Raw genomic sequence first — 19,710 nt, 5'->3', positions numbered from 1 at the left:
CCGGGCTCAATATTTTGCTTGGACAAGCAGAAATGTAATGTTCTGTACAGAGTCTGATTCAGCTGCCAGGAAGAAAGCAGACAAGTTACACAGTAGGTAAGCAGTCATTGCATAAACCTGGGTTGAAAAGTGCATTACTTGCCAGCTGGAACAGTAAGTGCATCACCAGGGAAATACTTCTGAAGGTCCCTTTCTCCCAACTCTTCTTTCAGTCGTACATGTTTGCCATCACCAAGTAATTGCTAACTGCCAGCAGTTAAACATGGGTAGCTGTCCCTGTCTGTTGTCACCTGTAAAGTAGCTTTATGGTGTCTTCACCATAATGCCAACAAACAAATAAACAAACAACAACAACAGCAACAACAAAACAAAACTAAAAACACACACACAAAAAATACCAAAACCAACCAAACAAAAACAAACAAACAAAACATTCCATAAACTAGGAAAGCAAGTGCAGCTTTCCAGTATTTACACAATCAATTATACTGATTACGGCTGTATCTACCCCCTAAGCAAGTCATTGCCAGAAATTGCAAGAAATCATATGTTTGTGTTTCTGCATCATCATACTTTTCCCAGCACTTTGTGACTTTCTGTGGTTTTGAAAAGTAGCCCTCTTCTGACAACTCCTGAGTGAATTCTATAAATTAAGTGACTGTAGGTGATTGGAGGGAGGAGCATTTTGAGGAAAACAAACAAACAAACAAATCCATTGTGACATGCTCTAAATGAAGATGCATGTTGCATTTTTAATGAGAGATTTCTGTGTACATCAGTGTACATTCATTGAGTTCTCCATAGACTGCTAAGTATCCTTCTGTTACTCCCACAGACAAGTGTGGAAAGTTATCTGCGTCTTTACTCCAAGGAGCCCTCTCTTCGCATTGATTTGCTCTCACAATCGCTCTGTGTCAGTTCTTGAGGTCTGCATTGTGAGACCTTCCCTTCTGCAGCAGTGGCACATCGTTGCTATTATTGAAACACAATTTAGTTTAAAGGCCACTTAGTCAATGGCAGCATTCATTTGTAAGAAGTTTACCATTAGCATTTTCTGTGCTTGATTCTGCAAAGTGCCTGGCTCTCCGATCCTCATTAGCAAAGCATTTTAACATACACATAAAACTCTCTATCAGTGGTCCCATTGATTTCAGTGGAGCCAATCACACTCTGATCTTTCCAGAATAGGCTAAAAGGATTAGTAAACTGGGGCTGAGAGCACTTTTTCTGGAGACTTTAATGAATAAGTCAAATTAATCTTTAAAACGAAAGAGCCAAGAGATTCTCATTAAAAAGAGTTCATGATCTTTACTTTCACATCACTGGGGATTCAGATCAATCCTGACTGGAAACTTTAAGAGGTTTTCTTTCATTTTTAAATGACTACCTCTGTAGAAGAACATTAGTCTACTTATAATTAAGCCTTAAAGCCAGGCAGCCATTTGAACCTCACAGCTGGTAATTTGAGGTATTCATGGGAATGTTTTTCTATGTCAACATTAATTTATTTCTGAAAAAAAAGGTGAATATTATAAGAATGCTCTGTTTCCTGTGGGGCTTCTCATGAAGTCTAGACAAAAATAGGGTTGAAATCTAAACTGAAATTGCCAGGCATGGATTCTGAATTACAGGTTTCTTTGCAGGCAAAATGATCCAAATTCAGACTAGCTTAAAAACACAGATTTTGTGTCTGAATTGGATAATGCCCCTTAAATCAATGTAAAACAAGTATCATGTGAGAAGCATTTGACTTCTGGTAGAGCCTTAGTAATCTCCCTGTATCATCCACCCTCATGAAAGAACATGTATGTCCTGGACTAGATCATGCCAGCAAATAAATGCAAATAAATCTCTTGTGGACTAACTTGATAGCTGTGTGCAGGTGGATGTTTTATACACTCACATTGCAGTTACTGGCAGATGAAGTATTTGAAAGGCACATTAGGTGTCTATTTCTAAATAATGTATTTCTTTATTTTTTTCTTTGATATGCTGTTGCAGTAATGAGTTACTTGCACTTGACCAGTGATTCTGTGTTTTCCTTCAAGAGACTAAAACCAGGCACAGCAGATAGAAGAAGAAGAATTGGGAAGAGGCAAAAATAAACATTCCATTACCTAAAAAGGGAAAGCAAATGCAGGTTTTCTGTGTCCACACAGTCCCTTATACTGCTTAGGGCTACATTTATCCCATAAGTAAGTAGCAATCATTTATCTTACATCTGCTAAACAAAAATGCACACTACAAATGCGTTAGGTTGTTTCCTATGCAGTGTCCCCAGGTAAGAGAGGGAGAAGATAAAGTGGGAGTCTGTAGTATACACTGCTCAAGGAACCAGGGGTTGTCAGAGCTCCTGGCATCTTTGTGAGTGCACTGGGGAGAGGACTTCGGGAATGGCACAGACCAAATCTGTGCCTGCTGTTTGCCTTGCAGGGTGGTGAATGTCCATGCTTATGATTTTTTTTCACAACAGAGAAAATACTTGTGAATGTGAGAGGCAATAGGAGAGCTCCTAGGAAGAAACCCCAGGGTGGTTTTGTTGAGTTGGAGGGTTCAGGCAGGATTTGGGAGAGGTGGGTGTGCGTCAAAGGCAAACAATATATATACATCGCTCTAATTCCTAGTGTGTCCAAGTTCAGGAAATGCTTACACATGTGCAGGACCTAAGAATGGGCTCTGTAGTCAAGTCAAATAAAATTGAAGAAATATAGGCCTTGAGGAGAGAATAGAGTGTAGGTGTGATGCCCTGCTGTGTGAAGGAGTGACATGACACAGTTCTTGAGAGCTCTTGCAACTCTTGCATGCAGTGCGGCTGTTGAGAACTGGTAACAGTCCTGATTTATCTGATATACATTTCCATGAGGTTCTGAGGAATGTTTTACAGATCATGTCTGAGATAATGTTTCAGCTATAGATGTCCTTTTCCGCCCCCCTCCCCCCCCCCCCCCCCCTTGAAATTCTGTTTCTCTCTGTTTCACTTGTTTCTGGCACTGTTTTCCAGATTCCTATGATTACTGTATGCCACTGCACACTGCCGACCTTGTTTTTGATGTGTTAATGAACTCTCTAAGAACAGGCATCCATTCTACCGTGACTTATTTATCATTGTCTACTTTCCTATATATTGTTTCTTTGGCATGTTCTTGCCTCTTCATGCCTTTCTAGCCTTTCATAACTTCCTTTCATTTGTCTTTTTAGAGGAGTTGCTCGTAAAATATCCATCTGGAGATTAATTTTGAAATAGTCCCATTGACATTGCTGATACATTTAAATGTAATTTTACATTGAACACTCTTTTTGAATCAGTATAGATGTACCTGTTGGTATTGCTGCTTAAGATTGTCTAATCAAATGCTTTGTCTACAGCTACCTGTTTTGGAGGGCAATACTTAAATAAATTCTGATGTGTGTCTGTCTGTTCCTAGGACATTACATTTCTGTGGACACATCTTATGAGGGTGAGAAAGCGGTGCTTTTCAGTCCTGACCTGTATTCTGAAGAGTGGAGCTGCATCAGACTGATTTATCAAATAGCAACTACTCCAGGGACTTCATCTGATCGTGCCAGGCTCAACCTGTATCTGAGGCAAGAAGGAGAGAGCTTTGATCGTTTGATGTGGTCAGCCAAGGAGCCTTCAGATAGCTGGCTCATAGCTAGTTTAGATTTAACAAACAGCACGAAGAAGTACAAGGTAAGCCCAATTTTGGAAGATACCACAAGCTTTCTTCTGTATGCATTATGGTGTATGGATTAATTCTCAAGCATTTCCACTCTTGACCTTACTCTTCTTATTCTGACTCCGTGGAATATGTGGCCTGGACAGACGAGAAATGCACTCCATACTGATGGGATACTGAGTGCTTGTTCTAAAATCTCTTGGTTAAAACTGATGTGGGCTAGCAACATGTGAGTCACTTGTCCCCTTCTATCCATAAAATTGGTGAGTAATGCTGCTTTGAGTCAGGCAGCTAATACTCTTCGAAGCAAAGACGTCAGCTGTCTCACTGGAAAGCACAGCTGACTGAACCAAAGCAGCAAAGATACCCCACTTCTTCGCAGCCTGACATAGCTGCAGTTGTCTCATGGGAGATACATTACCAGCCAGGTCTTAGTTCTGCAGATGTGCTCTCTCATTGCTGTCCTCTGTGCCCTTCTGGAAGAAGCAAGGATCAGAAGCTTAGGGGAGAGTATTTCTACCCAAATCCTCTTACAATGTGTCTCTCACAGTAACTTCCTGTATAGCCAAGGATGAGGAATATAAAGTCATCTATTTGCAATAAATGATCTGAAGTGCAGGTTATTTTGACCTCATCTCATTGTCCTTCAGTGTGCCTTTTTTTCCTCAGAGAAGAGTATTAACTGTCTTTGATACATTCCGTCAAGTCTTTCAGCAAAAGTACCTCTGCTGACTGTAAGAGTGATGAGGTCCCTACATATGTTCTGTTAGTTCACCTGTTTATCTGGTTTAAATGTTTAGGTTGATAATGGTCATTCTGACACCCTAAAATCTACAATTTGATTTATATTGTGCAGATTGTACTAGAAGGTGAAATGGGACAAGATAAATCTGCCAGTATAGCCATCTTTGAAATTAAAATAACTCCTGGGTATTGCATTGGTAAGTACTGTCTGCTCAGCTCTCATATTCTCTGCATAGCACAAAATGCCTCATTGGCTGTTTTAAAACTGAGTTAAAGATTCTAGTTTATGAAAAAGACAAAGAGTATTCTCTTAATGAAAAGTTGACTGTCACATTTGATACAGATATTTCATTGTTTTTAACTTAAGACTGTGCACACTAAAACATGTATATATTTACCTGTCTCTCTAGTATATATAGACATTTCATATAAATTCATACGGAATTTCATAACCCATTCTTTTCTTAAACTATTTATTGTTTGAACAGGACCAAATGTTATATTTTCACAAAAACAGACTTCTGCAAACATTAAGCATAAGAGCTGCAACATTATGTCTGCTGTCTGCTGCCTCATATTTCCTTACAGAGGCACCTTTAAAGCTGCAGAGTGTCAATATTTACACTGATTGTTATTTCCTCATGACATTTGCCAAAAAGTACTAAGTGCAAAAAAACTTAGCATGCTGGGAGCTTAGAGAACTGGGTTGCTGGGAGACTTCTACATTTCTGGGAAGTTCTGGTGGAGCCCAACCAACCAGTTAAAATCCTTTGGCTCTGCAAAAGAAGCAAAGCAGCTTTATCACCACTAGGAAATCCTGTTGTACTTCCAGCCAACTCTGCTTTGCAAGTGGGTGTTCTGCACTGACTCTTCAATACAGAAGGTGGTATATTGTAAAACTATTGTATTTGGTTCTGAATTACAGCAGATGTAATGAACAGAGAGATTGGACTAATCAGTACAGAAATAAGGATAGCAGTGATCAGGAATTGTGTCTTAGTTTGCTAACAAACAAATGTTATAAGCTGTTAAGCAATGCATCCAGTTTTATAAATGTAGGTGTTCTCTGCACTACTGTATGTAAAAACCTTTTACATATGCTTAGCATTTCTTTTAGTTTCTGTAATGAAAATGTGTGCATTGAACTGGTGCTTTCAATTGTAGAGTGTGACTTTGAAGAAAATCATCTTTGTGGCTTTGTGAACCGTTGGAACCCCAATGTGAACTGGTTTGTTGGTGGAGGAAACATTCGCAATTCTCAGTCCATCCTTCCCAAAGACCACACACTTAACAGTGAACTGGGTAAGCAACAAATGTAAAACAGAAATATAGTGGATTCATGTAAGACTCATATACTGTTTATGTATACTTCTATGTTATTTCTTTTATGCTGGCATTAGGTGGGCGAAGAATGACTTATGTGTAAGTAGAGATCAGAAAGAGATGGAGAGAACTTGCAGAAGGTCACACAAAATTTCCCATATGCTTTATAATATGGTTGCTACGCCCTTCTCTCTGCTTCAAAATAAGGAGAAGGAGCTGGATGCTCCAGCTGAATGCCCTGAAGTCTATAGGGCTCTATTCATCCCAGGATGCTCAGGGGTCATTGTGAGACCTCTCCCAGTTATTTTTGTAATGGTCTTGGGAATCTGGAGATATCCCAGTCCACTGAAAGCTGGCAAATGTTGTCCCAGTTTTCAAGAAGGGTAAGAAAGAAGACCTGGTAATTACCGGTCTGTCAGTCTCACTTCAGTGGCTGTTAAAACGATTAAGATTATTCTGGGAGTACTGAAAATCACTTGAAAGACAGTACAGTCATTGCTTATACACAACATGGGTTCATGAGGGGAAAGTCTTTTTTAACAAACATAATTTTCTTTTATGATAAGGTTACCCATCTAGCTGACCAAGGGAAGCCAGTAAGTGTAATATTTTAGATTTCAGCAAAGATTTCAGTACTGTTTATCACAGTATGCTTCCAGACCAAATGTCCAGCATACAGCTAGACAAATACATAATGTGATGGGTGAACAATTGGCTGACGGGTCAGGCTGAAAGGGACTACATCATGATGTAGTGCATGGGACTACATCAGGCTGGCAACTAATCACTAGTGGGGTTCCCCAGGGCTTCATTTTCAGGCCAGTTCTCTTCAATGTTTTCATAAATAATCTGGATGCATAACTCAAATGCATTCTAAATAAGATTGCAGATGGAACTAAATTATGAGGATCTGTTGATTCCCTCTAGGGTAGAAAGGAATTGCAGAGAGATCTTGACAGACCAGGAGTAATCAACAACTGTATGTAATATAACAAGACCAAGTGCTGAATTGTGCATCTGGGATGAGGCAACCCTGGCTGTACATACAGACTGGGGAATGGGAGGCTGGAGAGCAGCCCCACGGAAAGGGATCTGGGGGTCCTGGTTGGTGGCAAGTTGAACATGGGCCAGCAGCGTGCCTGGCAGACAAAAGGGCCAACTGTACCCTGGGCTGCGTCAGGCCCAGCACTGCCAGCTGGTCGAGGGAAGGGATGGTCCTGCTCTGCTCTGCGCTGCTGCAGCCACACCTTGATCTGGCTGCAGTTTTGGGCCCCACAGTATGAGAAGGACGTAAAACTATCAGAGAGCCTCCAAAGGAGGCCTACAAAGATGGTGAAGAGTCTGGAGGGCAAGAAGTATGAGGAATGGCTGAGGTCCCTTGTTTTGCTCAGCCCAGAGCAGAGCAGGCTGAGGGGAGGCCTCATGGCGGCCTGCAGCTCCCTCACGAGGGGAGCGGAGGGGCAGGCGCTGAGCTCTGCTCTCTGGGGACAGCGACAGGACCCGAGGGAACAGCATGGAGCTGGGACAGGGGAGGGTCAGGCTGGGGGTTAGGGAAAGTTTCTGCACCCAGAGGGTGGTCGGGCACTGGGACAGGCTCCCCAGGGCAGTGGTCATGGCACCGAGCCTGCTGGAGTTCAAGAAGCCTTTGGATAACGCTCTCAGACACATGGACTGATTTTTGAGTGGTTCTGTGCGGAGCCAGGAGCTGTACTTGATCGTCATGGGTCTCTTCTCACTCAGGATGTTCTGTGATAAAATTTTGTATGGTGCAGGGGGGGGAGGGAGAATCCATCTTACGGTAGCTTGTATAAAAGTATGGGCCACAGTATGTAAAAACTGGTACCACTGGCCTGTGCATCTGTCAGGGATTTTCTTCTCAGTGGTCATTAGAAGTGAGTAGGAATGCTAAGGGATTGAAATATGTTTGGGGAATCTCATTTTAAATTGCACAGGGTTTAGGAGTGGTGTTTCTTTCAGTCAAATGGGATGCTGTTAATGCTGTCCAGCACACTGGCTTAAAGGCTGTTTGTTTTTTTTAGCACTGACCCTATGTGAAATACTTGTTCTGGCCACCTTGCTGAGAGAACACTTTAAATCATTGTGGAGAAAGTCTGTTGGATATCTTAGTCTTTGATGTAGTTTTTGTTGTATAAAATAGCACAACAGATGACTCAAGAGATCTGGCTTGCTGCAACACAATGTGCATCTCAGACAATGAGGAGTTTTTGATAGTGCAAGGAATTGCATCATGAAAAGTGGGGTTGGTACTCTTTCCTTAACTCATGCCGCTGTGCCTTTTTATTTTATTTCACAATTGTGTGAGTTGAGTACAGAGTGTCAGCCTAGCCCTGCGTAACCCCAAGTCACCTGAATACTGGAAAAATTTTGATGGAAGTTGAACTTGCCACAACTTCAATCACTGTACACCGTGGTTCTACATATTAGAAAGTATGAGACAGCAAAAGCTGGCAGCTGGGAGTGATCTATTTTCTTATAGCCATGCTATTTCTTGTTCATACCAAACCCTCACCCATTGACTGAGAAGAATCCAAGAACAAAAAATTCACAGAAGAGCTTTCATTTTGCAAGAAGTGTATTATGAAGATACAGCAACCATTTGTAAGGAAAACTTTGATTGATGTATGAAAACTGCAGAAGAAAATGAAGCTCAGAACTTCTCAGGCAAGTTCCATTGAAGTGTCACCAGTCCCTTTACAGTGGGCAAGCTGGAGGAGACCCACAGCCAAGGCAACCCTTTCCCTTTGTTCTACTGGAGTGAAGTGAGAAGTGAAATCTCCAGGACTGGGAACACTATTAGATTGTGTAGACAGAAGCAGATACAAACCCAATGGCAGTGTTTGCAATGTCCAGTCTGAAGCATTCTGCCAATTTAGCACTTCATTCTCCTATGAGTTTTCTTCTTGTGAAGAACCATTTTTCCATTGATCAACAGGTACTGTTTGGTGCTGTGTTCTTGACTGTAGAAAAGAAAAAATTACAAATGCATAGCATACTCATGAACATGCACATATCCGGCTTATATCAAGATAGCTCTCCCAAAATCACGGTCTGTGTATTTGTTCCTTTTGAAAATCCTGCCTAATACATCATATTGGCTGTTGAGAGGAAGGCTTTTTAGTCATCTGTGTTGTGTATTTCTGTTAATGAATCTCTCTTAAAGTATTTTTTTAAGGATCTTGAAAAAAAAAGCCCCAACAACTATCTATTCAGTAAAGATTTAGAAACCAAATTTTAGGTAGATTTTTTTTTTCTTTTTTTCTTTTTTTTTTTTTTTTCCATTTATGAATGAATCTCAAAATTCAGAGAGCTTATTACTTTCTTTGATGTAAAGGTTTTGATTAGAGACTTAAGAAAGAGCTGAGCTGTTTTGCCTGTGGTATCAGCCAAAGAACTTTGGGCTGCACATAGAAGGAAAGGAGAAAAAAAAATCTGAATTACTTGTTTTCCAAGTCACAGAGATACATAGCTTGTCCCTGCCAACCTCTTGCAACTTGTTTTAAGTGATGTCCATTAAAGGGTGTCCTCATGCCACGTTTCTTTTATACTTTTAGGTCACTACATGTATGTGGACTCTGTTTACGTCAAACATTTTCAGGAAGTGGCGCAGCTAATCTCACCAAAGACCACAGCCCCAATGTCTGGCTGCTTATCTTTTTATTATCAACTTAAGCAGGAGAGCAGCATTGTTTTTACCCTTTACTTGAGAGATATGAATGGCTTTTATGAAGAGATCTGGAAAACAGACAGTGCCTTGTCTGCAGGCTGGGAGTTAGCAGAGGTTGACTTTAGCGCACCGTACCCCATGGAGGTAAAACAATCATTCCTATCCAGTCCAGCTATGAATTCCAGGTTTCATCAGACATCACTGCTGACTCAGGCCAAGTTGGGAACTTCCCAGTGGCCGTCCAGTATCTGAAAGATGCTAGTAATGATGCTCCTGATATGTCTTTTCCTTTGTTGTTTCCTTTGTCCACTGTATAAAGGTCAAGGAAAAATCACTTTTCATGCTGCTCTTTGTTTTTCAGTAAAGATGAAGTCAGGTGTTGAATTGTTTAAAGCGTCTGTCATGGGAGGCTGTAGAGTCCTACTAATGTGAGATCGTTTTGTTCGTAACAACTGATGTCATTACCCTTTCAGTCCCATACTTCTGTGAATTGATCATTCATTTTTGAATATGCTGTGTATCATAAAATTATGCATGCCTCACACTGTAGAAGCAAAACTTTTAAAAATATTCTAAATGTTTAATCTGCCTTATACAATCTGTTTTTGCTTTTATGAGACAGAGTCCAGACTTGGGTCCTAATAGCACAATAGTCCTTAGATGTGAAAGCTAGCTCTCTATGGTAGCTATAATTAATGACCAAATTACACAAAGAAGTAGATTTTTTAATTCCCTAATGTTTACTGAAAAACAAATATCTTAGAAGACTGGAATAAACAGTGTGTATGTGTGTGTGTGTGTATGCATATATATATATGCATATATATATTATATACTATATATGCATAGTTATTTAAATATCTAAGAAGTTTGGAATAAACAGTGGGCTATATATGCATATTATATGCACATATATATGTATATTATACACATTATACATATGTATTTATATATATAGCACAGATATTCCTATATCTGTGTATGCTCTAGATATATAGATATATAATATTAAGATTGCAGAGAAACCAGATTTAACTGTATTTGCTTTAACTCTACATAATTTATTCATCAATTCAGTGAAAACCTACAGATATTCAGAAAATATTAGGGGTAAAGCTAATTTTCATGAAATGTTACCTACTTGTTTCATACATAGTAATGTCAGTGACCAAGTCATCTGTTGAAACTGTCAGACTTCAAATGGTAGGGGAAAACAGACGAGATCTGATAGTAAAGTACACTTCAATGCAGAACAATAGGAACAGAAGATGTATAACATTTGCTGATGTTATGGTCATAATTTTAAAACACCATATTTGAAGCTAAGAACAAATTATATATATATATATATATATATATATATATATGTATAAAAACGAAAAGATAAAAAGGGTCAGAAAACTGGAGTGATTAAACAATGAAATGAAAAGAGTTAGAAGATTAAAAAAAAAAACAAAAAAAAAAAACAGACGTTGTATGTAAATGGAAAAAACAGAAGAGACCACATGCTCTGGCGGGCAGAAAAGAAGGTGTGGGAATGTTATTCTACATCAGTGAAATGAATTACAAAGCCGTTAGCCACACACTGGAAGTTGAAAGTATGTCTAAGTATATGGGGGTCAAATCAAGGTGAAGTATAGGAAGTTCATGAATACTGAGCCACAGCATAAAAACCAAATGCATCGTTTGCATGTGTGTCCTGTGAAAGAATTCCCACACTGCAGCCTTTCTTTACTAGAGAGAAATTAGAGGAATTGTCTTAATGTGTCAGTGCATGTGTATGTAAAATAGAAAAAAAAAAAAAAAAATCAAAGGCAGAGAAGGGGCTCATTTGCCCTTCAGAACTGCCTCCCATGGCATCCCACCTACCAGTACCTGAATAAGCCACAATCTGCTCTGCTGAAGCCCAGGGCCTGGCCCTGCTACTTGCCTTCCTCCCTCACTCCTCTCACTTACCTGACTCCACTATTTCATGGCCACTGAAGCATCACTGGCTGTAAATTCATTAGTGACCACTTAGACCTTGGAGTTACTGTGGTTAGCTTTATGAAAACATTACCTCAGTTCTTACTGGCCACCTGGAATATTGGAAATTATTTTACTGGAATATACAGCAAAACATGGGATGTCACCACTAAATGAACGAAGGTTCGTTTAGTGACATAGGGTATCCCTGCCTTCAGTAGAGTGCACAACTCCAATCCTTTCAGCTGGAAATTAATATCCTTAGAATTACAAGAAGGAGATGGAGATAATCAATTTACCTGAATAAAGTAAGAGTTCTCAGCCTCCAAAAATGTAACTAAAGTAGAATATGGTAGGAGTTTATAAAAATCATGACACAGAAAATTTTGACTGTTCTCTGTTTCTCACAATTTGCATTGCTGTTCCAAAAATAAACCAAAGGGAGGATTTTTTCATACATAGCATAACTAAATTGTAGAAATCATTCCACAACACACAATAGATACCATTACTGTGACCTGTTCAAAAGCTGATTAGACAAATACATGGAAGAAAAGAAACCTTTGGGAATGCAGCGTGACAGAAGAAGTGGAAGCTTGTCATCATGTACAGTTCTTTCTGTAGGTGACCTCTGCTGAAAACAAAATACTGGGAAAACTGTGTGTTTATTCTGCTCCAGGATTTTTTGTGATCCATCATTCTCATATTTTAGATATAATTTTACAGAAATAAGATTAAACTTTGCATAGAATTTTTTCAGTTGCTTCATAAGGATCCTTCTCTTTTTTCATCCAGCTCAAGGAAATGTTTCAGGTTTCTTACACAGCTCTTCTAGTTTGGCTTCCATCTGTAGGCAACACAGCACAGACATTGCTATCAGTGAAGAGAATCTCAATCTGGAAGCATTTGTCCTTATATCCTTGTTTTGTCCCTGGGGTTGTCTTGTGATTCAGGCCTTTTCTCAAAGTTTTCCTGTATGTCAGTGCTTTGATACTTTGGATAAATTTTAGCACACTTCCTCAAGAGTTATGGACTGTCCTCCACTTACTAGAGGAAACAATTTCCCTTGGGAGTGGCAAAGTACACACAGCATTTGATTTTCTCATAAACAAAATACAGAGATAGCTTTTCTGGTTCTTAACTGATTTTTTAAAAGGAAAACTTCCTTGGCAGCTGATTTCAAGGCATGGGTTTCAGTGTCTGAGGATGTTTAGTGGAAAGTTAATGTGACAATTCATGTGGGATAATCCATGCAGTTTTGTTCTACCTCTTGATTAAGATAGATGCTAGATACAGTCATAATGAGGCAGCATTGGAGTTATGGGCAATAAAAGGTGATGACCCTGAATACTAGCTTGGAATACTACCATAAAGTAGGCTGACTGCACCTTTAAAATAGATGTTTCATAAAGCAGAAGAAAAGCTCTGTTCTCCTTGATTTTTCCTTGACCTTTAATGGACAAAGATCTGGTGCAAGGGCCAGATTTGGATTTACTTCATGAATAAGTGATAAAAACCTATTTGTCCCAACACCTATAGTGCTATCTGAGGTGCATGTAGTCTGTCTGGGAGATGTGGTCAGAATTCTTTAATATGAAGGTGTGTAACAAAATTACTGTTGTGTAGATGGTAAATGAATAACAAATAATTATTATTTCCAGGTAGTATTTGAAGTTGCTTTCAATAGTGCCAAGGGAGGTTATGTTGCCCTTGATGACATTTCCTTCTCTCCGTCTTACTGCAGCAATCAGACAGGTATGAGTTCTTATTGCTATCTACCATCCATATTTCCTCCCTTTTCTCTGCCCCTTTGACCTGCCTGTGTCAGTACTTGCAATATTTGGTAGTGATGTGAAGATGCTGCCTTCTTAGCTGAGCAACACCATTGGGCTTCTCTTCCTTCTAGTGACCAAACAGCAGTGTAAGGCAGATAAAGACTATGGCCATTCATTTGATCAGTTGATGTAGAAACCAATCCCTAATGCTTCCTTTCCAGTTACCTTGTTTCAGGGATCTGCAGCCACTGTGCTGGACTGAATGCTGCATTTGCACTCCCCAGTGCTAAAACAAATTACCACATGCAGACCTGCATCAGAAATAGAGAGTGGTTTCCCAAGATATGAGGAAGCAAATGTCCTGGGCTTTCCATGTTTGCCAACATAGGGAATATCTTCCACCATGCCATGTGTCCTGAGCTGTTCTTCAGAACCAAAACAGGAGCCTTGCCTTCCTGTCTCCACTGTTCTGGATGGTATCATTTGTCTCAGATAGAGTCATATATTTTAGATTTTTTTATGTTCTGACAGCAGCAGAAATCAGCTAGGTCCTCATGACCTCTCCTGAAGAGGCATGTGGCACCAAGGACTTTGTCATCTGTGAATGCCTCCACTTAATTCACTATGTACTGGTTGCTTGCCTTTTACTGCTAGTGCTAAGCTATAGTCAAAAGCAGACTAGTGGTTTCCCACTGAGCCCATCTGTTCTTTTTGAATTTTTGGCTAGTGTTTTAAAGTGATTGAGTAAAAAGAGATTTTTTTCCTTTTTTATCTGATTGAAGTCTCTGCTAGCTTTACCTGCGCTGCACATATATTTTTATATTATATATATGTTATAAATCCACCACACTTAGTAAATCTAATTGCTTCATTAACTCATCAATGCCTGTTCTATTTTTGGTTTGTTTTGCAACAAAAATACTGATTTATGCTTGCTGCATGCCACAGATAGGAGCCATGTGCTTATCTGTGCTTCCCATTGTAAGTTTCAAGATGGATTACATGCAGTGACCTATGTGATATTTTGTAGTATTTTCTGCCTCAGTCCTGATTTTTGAGAAATGAATGCCAATCACTTGCTTGTTATTTTGTTGAAATACATCTAAATGCTGGTTAGTCATCAGACTTATTTCCCATTTCCATCTGAAATTATTTTGAGTAGAGAGGTTTTTAACAAGCAAGAGATCTTCATTTTTCTTGTATTCAACCACAGAGGTATATATTACAGCAGTAAGTTATTTCCTTTTTCTTTCTATTTTTTTTTTTTTTTTAAGTTTTGGTCAATGAGGTTGTTGATGCTAATAATAATAACATCCACTTGTGATAGAAAATTGATGGCTTGATGTTAGTGTGACTTTGCATCATGTATGTGTAACATCTTTATATGTTCTTGCTTTCTGTAATGCAAAGAAAGATGAAACAGTATACTTTGGCATACTTGTGCTTCAAATGCCTGTGCTTGTTATACTGCACCTTTCCTAACAGAACGCGTGCATTTGTCTTTTAGGAATTTCCTTCAATCCTGCAGAGGCAGGCTGCAATTTTGAGGAAGATCTGTGTAATTTTTACCAGGATCACAAGGATGGCCCAGGATGGAGCAGAGTGAAAGTGAAGCGCAATGTGTATAGAGTAGGAGATCACACTACTGGGTTTGGTAAATCAAAACTTTTCCCTAAAAGAATCAAAGCTTAACCTGTTGCATAAATTTTCACTCAGTTAAATAACATAATTGGCACACTGGTTAGATCGCTGTAAATCCCTGATGTGAAAAATCAGTGCAGGGTGCTGAGCCCTAGCTGGAACTCAGACTGTGCCCATCCCTGTGTGTGCAGGGGCAATGTCATGTTGAATGGCCACACAGGAACATCAATCAGAGTAGTGTCACCGGGCTGCACTGATCCACAGTCACTACGGACATGACCCCACAAAAACATGCAAGCAAATATGATAGTAGCTCAATGAATTGTTTTTCATATAGAGGATAGCTGGGGTGCTTAGCTCTTCCAGGCATAGCGCAGTTGGCATTTTTAAGGGAAAATTGTCGAATTTTGTGTAGTGAAACCACATAGTGGAAGGCCTGCTAATAAGCTCTGAAAATCTCTTTTGCACTGATGTAGTGCTTCTCACACATCCCCTTATGTAGAGAATTGGTAGTTAATAATCATGTGTGCTAAAGGTTTATCTCTTTCATACTCATTGCGGGGAATAAAGTGCTCGGTGCCCCATTCTTCATTCTGTGTTCTCAGAAAAGTACCTTTGAAATAGTGAGGGTTCCAGCAGGCCAGAGAATATTTCCATGTGTATTTGAAGAGTACTTACTTCTAGTAACTTAGCTGTGTGCCAGTTTAGTTTGAAATAGCAGGGATGTTTTTAGAAAAAAATCTTATTTCCTTTCAATATCTGTTTCCTGCCACTAGAATTTGCTTTTACAACCAAAGTCTGCTGCAATAATGGAAGCTGCTTTAATAGCAAATAAGCTGTGCTAATTGTCTATTAGAAATACTCAATAATTGCAATGTCTTGCAGGTTATTACTTGCTGGCAAACACGAAGTTTACATCACAGCCTGGGTACATTGGACGTCTGTATGGCCCAACCCTGCCAGGAAACCTGCAATTTTGCCTACGTTTTTATTATGCCTTGTATGGTTTTTTCAAAATGAGCGGCACACTTACTGTTTATATTTTTGAGGAGAATCACGTGGTTCAAGAGAAAATCTGGTCTGTGTTGGACTCTCCAAAGGGAGTTTGGACTCAAGCTGAAATCTCCTTCAAAAAGCCTATGCCTTGCAAGGTAAGAGCCAGCTCCTCACATCTGCAGAGTTATAGATGGAGGCTTTCCTTGCCTTTGTGTTTCAGGGGGCTCTCTTATCCAGTGTCTAATCCTGAGTAAGCCATACCTGCAAAGTGAAATAAAGGTCCCTGGGCAATAGAGTGGGGAGAAGTCTTCTTTGCAGTCTAGCTCTCAAGTGAGCTCCAGTAAAGGGGCTTTACATGGGGCACAGGGCGGTGCCCTGAAGCACAGTCACACAGTATTTACAGAGACTTCACTGCAGGACATGGAACGACAGCTGGTTGTGTGTTGGTTTCTCAGTGCTCTCTATGTTAATATATTTCTGTTTATTTCCTGTGTGATTCCAATTACCTTACTGAATTACAGATTTTAATTATTTAAAAAATTCAATGACAGTCAAAGTTCTGGTCAAAATGGGGAGTTGATCCTACTTTCCTAAAGTAAGCTACTGGGTTAAAATATAAAAACAGAAGTCAGTGTAATTTAGAGCAATAGACTTGAAGTATTTGCAGTGTCTGGTTGGAGAGGTCATTTTAATAGTTCACTGAATTAATAATGATATATTTTATATCAGCTCCTGAATAAGTCTTCAAACTTATATTATTCCTCATCTCCACTCTTCTCACAAAGACTTGCTTTTCTCAGGTGACTCGCTTAAAATTGCATAGGAGCTACTTCTGCAGTTTTTTTTTTTTTTTTTTTAAACAGAATGTGATAATGCTATATTGCTTATGAATGAAAGCTTTTATTAGCTGCTGGAAGCACAGAAAGTTCTGGCTGAATATGAGGTGGCACTTCTTTACTGTGAGGGTGACAGATCACTGGAACACGTTGCCCAGAGAGGTTGTGGAGTCTCCTTCTTTGGAGATATTCAAAACCCACCTGGATGCCATCCTGCACAATGTGCTCCAGGTGATCCTGCTCAGCTGGAGGGTTGGACTAGGTGGTCTTCAGACATCCCTTCCAACCTCAGCCATTCTGTGATTCTGTGATCAGTACCTCTTTGGATAAAAGTATTTCTAAATTATAGATAAGCATCTTAAGCATTTTTCCCTACAATAAAGTAATTTTTGAAATGACAGGAATTATTTAGTTTAACTCCTTGGGAAACAAAAGTTTTGTCTGGAAGTAAATGCACTGTAAAAAGAAAAGTTGCTAGAATGTGTTAAAAAGGAAGTATACACTTAAAATTTCAGTCCTAATTGTTGGGTAGTTTTCTCTAGACATCTGTAAAATAATTAAAAAAAAATAATCTTAAATCTTATGTCTTTTTTTTTACACATAGAACTTAAATTAATTTCTAATAACCTTTCAACTTGTACAGAAAGAAGCAATTTCTGAATTTTATTATTGCCAAGCAAGTAAGCAAAAGAAAACTCTCTTAGTATCAACCCAAAATATTTGCAGAAAAACATATTTCTCTTTTTCTTAAAACATGAAAAGATACTGGTCAAAAAGGCAAGTTTATAATATGCTTTTGCCACCTCCTGTTTCCACATATTTTTACTACTTCTAAAAAGGCTCAGTAGCTTGAGCAGTGTAACACAATGTGTGAGCAGTGATGACAGCTCAACATGACTGCTTACAAATGGTTTATAGCTGTGGAGGTGGCAGTTTTTTTTTTTTAGCATCTGACATTTGCACGGAAAATCTCTTCCAGTGTGGATTTATGAAGAACTATTTTTATGTTTTCCTAGAAATTAGTGTATCTAAAAAACTTGTAAAGAAGCTTGCCTAGGATGGAAAGCTTATAAAACTTTTGAAATTCAGCTTTTGTATCTGTAGCTACCAGTCTACCTGTGGGCAGTAATAGATGGGGAGAGTGGTGCAGGAGAGAAGAAAGAAGTCAAGGGAATATACTTTCTGTTTCTGAGCCTAAAGGGCTGTTGGAGGGGCTCTACAAACCCCATGCTATGCAGAAGGGGGGTTAAGTTGGCCTCTGACAATTCTCAGTGGGTTCATAGAATCATAGAATGGTTTGGATTGGAAGGGACCTTACGATCATCTAGTTCCAACGCCCCTGGCATGGGCAGGGATGCCACCCACTATACCGGGTTGCTCAAAGCCCCATCCAACCTGGCCTTGAACACCTCCAGGGATGGGGCATCCACAGCTTCTCTGGGCAACCTGAGCCAGTGCCTCACCTCCCTCCAACTGAAAAATTTCCTCCTAATCTCTAATCTAAATCTCCCCTCTTTTAGTTTAAAACCATTCCCCGTTGTCCACTCATTATCTGCCTGAACGAAAAGTTGTCCTCACTTTTTTATAAGCCCCCTTTAAGTACTGAAAAGCTGCAATGAGGTCTCCCAGAGCTTGCTCTTCTTCAGGCTGAGCATCCCCAGCTCACTCAGCCTCTCTCTCCTCACAGGAGAGGTGCTCCAGCCCTCTGATCTACTTCATGGCCCCCTTCTGGGCCCACTCTAACAGCTCCACATCCTTTTTGTGCTGGGGCCCCAGACCTGGACACAGCACTCCAGGTGGGGCCTCACAAGGGCAGAGCAGAGGGGCACAATCCCCTCCCTCCACCTGCTGCCATCCTCCTGCTGCTGCACCCCAGGACACAGTTGGCCTGTTCTGAAGCAGAGGCAAATGTGCATGAAAAACTATATTCATGAAAAAGTACATGCATGAAATGTACATAGGAAAATATATTGGTATATTATTTTAAGGCTGAGAAGATCGCATGAAAAATAAAAGTTATGCCAAAGTTTAAGTGTGCTTTCTTGCCATAAGGTGAGGGTGAAAAACTGGTGTAGTTACGGGTTGTCTGCTTGTAATATTCACAAATAGACTTAAATTAACTTACACAGTGAGCCTGATTCTGTCTTTTCCTTGCAATCTCATGCCCATCTCTCCCACTTAAATACTTTAAAAAGTCATTTCATGCTTAATTTTGTTGTTTCCCCCCCCTTTTTTTTTTTTTTTTTGAAAGCTGGCAGAAGGAAGTGAAGGAGCATGGTGCACATTCACTTAGTTATCTGTAAAGATACCTGCCAAGGACCTAAACAAATAGCTGGCAAGGGATGGACATTTGCCATCTTCAGTGCAGGCAGCTGGGGGAAGTGCATCACAGCACATTTGCATGACTGTAAGGAGTGGTGTGAGACAGCAGCTCAGGGATTACACTGCAGGTTCTGGAGGGAGAGATGGTGAATCTAAGACCCTTATCTGCTCAGTGAAGCTTGATATCTCTTGTCCTGTCTCCTCTAACCGGTACTCATGTCTCTTGGTGCCTCATGGGTGTATATTTTTCTTTTCTGTCCTACCCTGTAGGCAGCAACACCCCAAACATATTCCCTATCTTGCTTCTGGCTCCTCATCTCCAGTTGGTCCCTCAGATTCTGTCCATGTCCCACTCTCTTTCCCCTGCCTGTACAAATTTTAGGTTTTCAAAAAGTAATGAATAGACAAAAAGCACAATTCTGGTACAAAGACCAAGCCCAGAAACATTTCATCGTCCTACTCCAAAGTCTTGGAATGACCAAGCTTTTCAAAGAATTTTTAAAATAGGGGCAAAATAATGCCTTTTTTCCTAGCCGTGTTCTTGGAAACGATGGAACTGTTTTGGCTTAAATCTTCCAAAACAAGCTTGAAGCAAGCACCCAGAATGGAAAGTCTGAGCTAAAATCATTGCAACTTGGCAATGTTATAAACAAGTGAAAATACAGTCTTTGAATGGAGCGAGGTCTTGCTAAAATATGGTGGAGCTACGACATTTTCTCTGGGATGGCTGATGTGACTATCACATT

At 39.8% G+C, this 19,710-nt stretch overlaps 1 protein-coding gene across 2 annotated transcripts in view; it reads left to right on the top strand.

The window, feature by feature from the left end:
• The window catches only part of MAMDC2 (MAM domain containing 2), a 63,456-nt gene that overhangs the window by 28,911 nt on the left and 14,835 nt on the right, over positions 1–19,710 (top strand). For both annotated transcript variants that reach the window (XM_035310273.1, XM_035310274.1), the window contains exons 3-9: positions 3,426–3,691; positions 4,534–4,618; positions 5,586–5,723; positions 9,317–9,573; positions 13,056–13,149; positions 14,677–14,823; positions 15,696–15,961. In XM_035310273.1, coding sequence (XP_035166164.1) covers positions 3,426–3,691; positions 4,534–4,618; positions 5,586–5,723; positions 9,317–9,573; positions 13,056–13,149; positions 14,677–14,823; positions 15,696–15,961 — 1,253 coding nt within the window. The remainder of the gene's footprint in view (positions 1–3,425; positions 3,692–4,533; positions 4,619–5,585; positions 5,724–9,316; positions 9,574–13,055; positions 13,150–14,676; positions 14,824–15,695; positions 15,962–19,710) is intronic.

This window comes from Oxyura jamaicensis, chromosome Z (assembly GCF_011077185.1).
Source record: "Oxyura jamaicensis isolate SHBP4307 breed ruddy duck chromosome Z, BPBGC_Ojam_1.0, whole genome shotgun sequence".
NCBI classification, from domain to species: domain Eukaryota; kingdom Metazoa; phylum Chordata; class Aves; order Anseriformes; family Anatidae; genus Oxyura; species Oxyura jamaicensis.
The sequence above is the reverse complement of the archived record's forward strand: the minus strand, read 5'-3'. Positions and strand labels throughout refer to the sequence as shown.